We start from the raw sequence: 7,358 nt of genomic DNA on the forward strand, positions 1-7,358 counted from the left end.
AGGTAGCAGGCAACAAATGCTACAGTTGTGTTATTACAGACTCAACATGAATTCCGACGTCACAGAATATTGCAGTGGAAATTGGAAAGCTTATACTAGGAAGGGCAAAAAAAAAGAAAAAAGAATAATTGATGCAATTAAGAATTAATTTTTATAGCATAGCACCGAGGTGAAAACGAAATGCTGGGGAAAATATAAGCGAAGCCAAACAAACTAGTGCACTTCTAATTTGAAGTGCAATAAGTGTTAGCAAGGAAACAGAATCATATACACCTCCATGACCAATCCACATACCAAGTGATGAAAATCAATGTATATTTGACACTAAGGAAGGTCTTTACACAGGACATTTGCCAATTTATCAACAGAAGGATGGTGTTTATATACAAATTCAGCAACATCTGTATCCGAGTATCCAATCATATGCAGCAAAAAAATATAACTAGATAATTACCAATAAAAAACCAAAAAATAGATTAATTTTGAAAGCAATCTTTTGTGCCATTGATTCATATGTGAAACAGAAAAGTAATTACTAACCTCTTGATATGCGCGCTCGATATGTAGTATTACACTCTGAGTTGCATAGCCCTTCAGTACCTTGTTCAACAAGCTGCAAAGGAAATTTAATTACTACACTTATCGGATACGGATACGGTTCGGATATTTGAGAATCGGGTCGGATATGATCACGGATATAAACTGATATTTGACAAATGGATATGAATCGGATATGAATTAGTACACCTATGCATAAATTACAATCAAATAGGTAAATGTATATGGTTGTAGGCTTCTTCTTAATTCACATAAATAAAAGATAAACCCAGGTGATTCCACCTATGCATAAATTATAGCAGGTGATTCCACCTAAATCTAAACAGACTCCTTCATCCAGCATTAATCTGAGCTAAATTAGAAGACTAGGACAAGATAGATGATATTGGTTGAATATTTTGGATCAAGACATAGAACACGGACTCAGTGTTTGGCTCTCAAGCCTCTCATCATGGAAATAAGAGATCAATCTTCAGAGTTAGTAGGACTCTATCATGTAGTCCAGGAAAACATGCAATTGTCCTTCTAATGCTCTAAATCCATTTTCCCACTCAACTTTTTTCACTTCAATTATGCATGTCTTATGGATATTCATTCACAAATTAATAACAAAGAAACAGAGAGTAGCAGTCATAACGATTGAGATTATAAAAATAATTCCACTACTGCTATTTATTGTTTGCATAATTTTCCTAAAGATTATAAAACATGTGAGCAAATCACACATTTTGTCCTCACAAGTAGGAGTAAAGGACTACTAAACTGGTCGCACCTTAAATATGTAGAACAATCAGAACCTATTACAAATCATTACAGAGAACAACTAAATTCTGCATAGCATTAGCAGAGCCAGCATTACCACATGTACGACATCTAGCACAAGCCATATGAGGGATAATGAAAAACTCACCATGATGGCTTCAAGTTTGAAGCCATGAACAACAAATATCCAGTAGTCATGAGAAGCAGAGCTCTTTTCGTTTCGAACCCCCACACAACTGGAGCCACTGCCAAGAAAAATGCAAATGAAGTGTACAGAATCCCCGAGGAAGTGGTTCCAAGCTCCCCCCCTCCTATTATTAACAAATAAAAATAAAAATAAATAAAAAAAACTAAAGCATCAGCGAGAACCAAATCTTACTAATTCATCATCAATATAGACATGGTTAAATCTAAAGATGAAGAGGAAAGAGATGCTCAAGATGTGAGCATCTCTTACATGGTTCTTGGATGAAGAACAGTCTCCAATCGCCACATCAAGTAGCAATTCTTCTTCTCATCGATCAGGATTCATCAGAACAATTTTGAGATTCTAGCAAACAAGTAACCTCAAAAAAATTAATAGCAATCAAAACTTTACCTTTCTGATAGCAATACAAACCGCTGGTTCACATGATCCTCAAGTACCAATTTTTGTTGGCCAAGTGACCCTCCAGCATCTGTTTGGGTTTTAAATAAATGCAGAAGTTCATTAGTTTAGCAAGTAAGGATCGAGGAGCATGTCTCAGAGACAATCACACAAGAGATGGATAAAGTAGTGGACCTTTCTGAATCTAAGGATCGAGGAGCATGTCTCAGAGACAATCACACAAGAGATGGATAAAGTAGTGGACCTTTCTGAATCTAGGGCTTCTTGCTGCGCCGGAGGGGAATCTGAATCTAGGGTTTCGGATGAGGAGGAGGAAGATTGGGCCTTTGACCTAGCCTGCTCGATCTCGATCTCGGTGAGCAACGTGATCGCCGAGCCCACGGGGGCGACGCCGCCCTCTTCGACCATGATTGAGGCGAGATATCCATCGTAGAAGGTTTCCACGTCCATATCGGCCTTATCGGACTCGACGACGACGATGCTCTCGCCCTTGCTGAGCTTATCGCCCTCGGACTTGATCCAAGAAACGATCTTCCCCTCGGTCATCGTCGACGAGAGCGCCGGCATGAATATCTCACGGATCTTGGCGTGGATTCTGGTCAGGGCCCGGTTGGCACCGGGGACGGCGGCGGGGAGCTTGGGAGTGGAGGGGAGGAAGGAGGTGTTGAGTGGGGGAGGGGGGGGATGGCCCGTTTTAGACGGAGAGGGAAATGAAAAAAGAGGGGGAGGAAATGAGAAGTAGGCGGGGAAATGAAAAAAAAGAGGGGGTTTTGGCGACGCACATGAATAATAAAGCGTCCACAAAAGTATAGCTTTTAGTGACGCAAAACTTTTACGTCGCTAAAAGCTATACTTTTGCCGACGTAATATATCGTCGGTAAAAGTGTTTACTTTTAGTGACGTAAAATTATTCGTCGCTAAAAGTTAAACTTTTGTCGATGCTAACGTGCGTCGTTAAATGTATACTTTTTTGCGACGAATATTTTTACGTCGCTAAAAGCTATACTTTTACCAATGAAATTTAAAAATATCGGGAAATCCGTACACTTTTACCGACGCTAAGTTAAAATGTCGCAAATAATATACACCTTTAGCGACGCTAATTATAAACATGGGGAAAAATATATGTTTTGCCGACACTAACTAAAATCGTCGGGAAAAACATAATTTTTGGCGACGTATTTAACCATGCGTCGGGAATAAGCGTCGGGAAAAGTGTAATTTGTTGTAGTGATCAGTCGACGGCAACTAGTAGGAGCCGACGAGATGGAAAGGCGAAGATCTGGAGAAAGGTGATTTTTTTAAACTAGGGTTTCATTGCTGCGATTGGGGGGGGGGATGATTAGGAGGGGGATTTTGGATTTTGAGTTCTAGATGGGGCTTCGGGGATTTTAATGGGTCGTGGGTTTTGTTAATAGTAATAGGTTAACTTTTCAGTCCTATTATGATTAGGAGTATAATTAATGAAGGTAATGGACCCCTTCGTCTTTAAGGAGATCCAATAACGACAGTATTAGGATCAAATCAACGAAGGGACTAGAAAACCGTTATCTCATCTCACATCATTACTCTACTAATTGTGATTACTCGATGAAGGGCTTTAAAACCGTCGTTATTATATACACATTAATGACGGTCGACAGGTCCCTTCACTAATTTTGGTCGTTAAATACGGGATTTCTTGTAGTGACGGTTTTTGATTGATCTAGATCTCAATTTGTTAGAAGGACCTATTAATATTTATTATGATAATCAAGCAGAGATTAGCTTGATCAATAGTGGTATGGATAGCTTTAAAAGAAAATATATTGAGATCTAGTATCGCTATATTCGAGATATTATAGAAAAGGGAGAAGTCAAAGTGACTTATATCACTACTACAGATATGATTGCTGATTCTTTGACAAAAGAAATACCAGCGAAATATTTTATCAAACATGTAAGTTTGATGGAACTTAGGAATAAATAAGTGCAAGTAAAATTTCATGAATAATTAAATAAGAGTTACTCTCTATGAATAGTGGGAGTAATGGTACGTAAGAAGAAACATATGATCTCACGGATAGTGGGAGGCATGTCACTTGGTTAATTTGGTCAAGTAGGATGTGTAACTTTGACTTGGTCTTGTGTGACCAAATGAACCATTCTCAGTTGAGAAAATCATTGGAAGTGGGGTTGTTGAGAGAACATCTCTCAGAGACAGTTTCTTAAGGGGGTGGAGATGATGAGTTTGGCCTCTATACATAGTGGAGTTGTTATGGTGTTCCCATTTCGTCAAAGTGCAACTCAGTGCTAAGCAACGAACAAATATACTTTTTGCGTGCTATGCCCCAATTAACTTGGCAGCCAAAGACCAATAGAGATAACAACTTAGCCGACTTGTCTAGCCGACATCCCTCCATGTCGACTCGAAACGTGGTACTTGCCACCCCCTTTGTTGAAGACGACTCGCCACGAGTCCACCTGACCACTTGCCTCACAACTTACGATGTCGACTTGAAAGGCGTTACTTCTAGGCGAAGTTAGAGGACAACTTCTGTCTCAAGCCTATCCCTCTGTGACAATGTGTCAACATCGCATTTAATGCTTGGCAGAGGCCATCATGACTCTAGCCCAGATAGTATTCATGACTCATCGGACCACGTGGGCCCTGACCATGCCGCCAGTATCCTCCCATTTAATACCGAAACGACTTTCCCTCCACTCGCTGGCCGACACCTGTAAAGAAAGTGTCGACGTGGCCGCCAGCCCATACTTCGCCACTGCCTCACTGCTCTCGGTCGAAGTGACCAATTTACTCTTGCCACCTTAGTATAAATACATGTACTATTCTAACATGAGAAAGGTTCACAAATCTGATATATATGTTAACGCAAATACTACACAATAACAAGAACACACAGTTCTTATTTTCCCACTCAATAGCTAACTTGATCGTTGAAGGTACAACGGGGGAACTAAACCCCCCCTCCTCTTATGAATCTCTATTTATGCAGATTCTTCAGATACCCAACTTAAGAACTGGACATAAAGTCAGAGAAGAAAATAGCCCCTCTTCAACACTGAACAAACCAATCCTATCCTAGATTTAACTAACCGTGTGATTATATAAACCATCAACAATATTTGTTCTCTTTGAAAAACACAACACGGAAAAAATAAACCCCTATCCTATTATGGGAGCCCCCTCAAAAATCCATCTTTGTTTTCCCTATTCTTTGTTTCGTACACTTTTGCCTCTTTGCCTATTATTCTTAGGTCCCTGTTAGGACCCATGTTCGTCCACTTGTAGGGATATATGCATATTATGTGAAAAGTAATTTATGATTTACATATATTTTTGTGTAATTTTTACATAAAAGGAGTTAAATATAATCACCATGACAAAAATAATGGTATATCTGTTGTTAGTTAGGCACATATTCTCATTAATTCTGGCCGTTGATGCAAGCGCATGATTTGGAGTCTAATAATAAAATATAGTTGTAGATGTGGATACAAAGTATAGTTGTAAAAACACCAATTACAAAGTGTTTATAAATTAAATCGTAGTCGAAGTCAAATGTCCACATAGCCTCATGTCAATACAAAAAAGAAACTAGGGTGTTGCTACAGGGACCCTAAATAGGGTACCCTACATGGAACATGTGATGTGTCACTTTCCTGTCCCGTGACGCACTGTTCATGAACAGTGCGTCACGGGACAGGAAAGTGACACATCACATGTTCCATGTAGGGTACCCTATTTAGGGTCCCTGTAGCAACACCCTAGTTTCTTTTTTGTATTGACATGAGGCTATGTGGACATTTGACTTCGACTACGATTTAATTTATAAACACTTTGTAATTGGTGTTTTTACAACTATACTTTGTATCCACATCTACAACTATATTTTATTATTAGACTCCAAATCATGCGCTTGCATCAACGGCCAGAATTAATGAGAATATGTGCCTAACTAACAACAGATATACCATTATTTTTGTCATGGTGATTATATTTAACTCCTTTTATGTAAAAATTACACAAAAATATATGTAAATCATAAATTACTTTTCACATAATATGCATATATCCCTACAAGTGGACGAACATGGGTCCTAACAGGGACCTAAGAATAATAGGCAAAGAGGCAAAAGTGTACGAAACAAAGAATAGGGAAAACAAAGATGGATTTTTGAGGGGGCTCCCATAATAGGATAGGGGTTAATTGTAGCATATTTAATAACAAAATAATAAAATAATAAAAGTTTAATAATATATTGCATAGTAAATATAATATAATATATAAAGTTTTAATATGTATTAGATAATAAATAGTATAAAAATTTATAAAGTAAAATAATTTTTAATACTAAAATAATTTATTGCTAAAAAATCTTAGTGTAAAAATAATATATTCATAATATGATATTATTTATTTATATCATAAATTATTGATAAACTCTAACATGTTAGACACCATAATATATTATATAATATTAAAATATTTATAATATATTAATAGTATACTCATAATAACATAATATTAAAATGATTAATAATATTATATTATATCAATAATAGTATAATATTATAGTAATAATAAAACAATATTATTTTACAAATATTATATAAAGTATAGCGATAACAAACTGATATACCAAAGTAATTAAATCTATTATTATTTGAATATAATATATAATAGTTATAATATAATATAATAGATTAAACTAAGATATAGTATTATCATATATTATACAATATTATATTGTATTATATTTAATATTATAATACTATAATAATATAAAGTAACTATTAAAATATTTTATTTATAATATATTCTATTATAACTAGTATAATATATATTAATAATATGTTTAATACTAATGTTGTTACGAGTCAAACTAGTGCTGACCAAAAATACTAAACAGATTGTTTTAAAAACACTTTAAGAAGAAAACACATTGTGATGTATTTTTATAAAAACACAATAAGAAAAATACAAAAACACATTGTGATGTATTTTTATAAAAACACAATAAGAAAAATACAATGTTATCCAAACGAAACCTTAAAGTGGAATTCTTTGTCTCTTAGCCTCAAGTTGTCAACTGTTAAACTATTTTTTTAAAGCCTTTCTCTAAGAATAACAAAGTAAAAAAAATTCAAACTGAGGTCTAGAAGAATAGAAAATTCGAAAAGAAAACACTGCAGGCACACCCCCAACCACACCTTGGGGCATATCCTCTCTCTCAGCTATAGTGCACGGGGCCCATTTTAAATTTTTTTTTAAAATCTAAAGTGGACCCCGTGTACTGTAGCTGAAAGAGAAGGTGTGCCCCAAGATGTGGATGGGGTTGTGCCTGCGGTGCCATCCAATTCGGAACAACGATAACAGAGGGGGTCCATATATCCAATAATTGACCCTTTTGTAATAGAGTGCTCTTG

The 7,358-nt window shown here is 36.2% G+C and overlaps 1 protein-coding gene across 1 annotated transcript; it reads right to left on the reverse strand.

The window, feature by feature from the left end:
• On the reverse strand, positions 325-2,473 carry LOC109838789 (dihydrolipoyllysine-residue acetyltransferase component 5 of pyruvate dehydrogenase complex, chloroplastic-like). Its single transcript, XM_020407216.1, has 4 exons — positions 2,172-2,473; positions 1,469-1,565; positions 541-613; positions 325-401 (listed from the first exon to the last, which is right to left on the reverse strand). The coding sequence occupies exons 1-4, from the start codon at positions 2,471-2,473 to the stop codon at positions 325-327; spliced, it is 549 nt and encodes a 182-aa protein (XP_020262805.1).

The sequence above is a fragment of the Asparagus officinalis genome, chromosome 4 (assembly GCF_001876935.1).
Source record: "Asparagus officinalis chromosome 4, Aspof.V1, whole genome shotgun sequence".
Taxonomy (NCBI): Eukaryota; Viridiplantae; Streptophyta; class Magnoliopsida; order Asparagales; family Asparagaceae; genus Asparagus; species Asparagus officinalis.

What these genes read in the sequence shown, in the direction of transcription:
- LOC109838789 (XM_020407216.1), bottom strand. Translation starts at nt 2,473, where the DNA reads ATGACCGAGGGGAAGATCGTTTCTTGGATCAAGTCCGAGGGCGATAAG. An exon ending in GAAGCCCTAGATTCAGAAAG is followed by an intron (nt 1,566 to 2,171) that starts GTCCACTACTTT and finishes TTTTCTTGGCAG; the next exon opens with TGGCTCCAGTTGTGTGGGGG. An exon ending in TCAAACTTGAAGCCATCATG is followed by an intron (nt 614 to 1,468) that starts GTGAGTTTTTCA and finishes TTTCCTTTGCAG; the next exon opens with CTTGTTGAACAAGGTACTGA.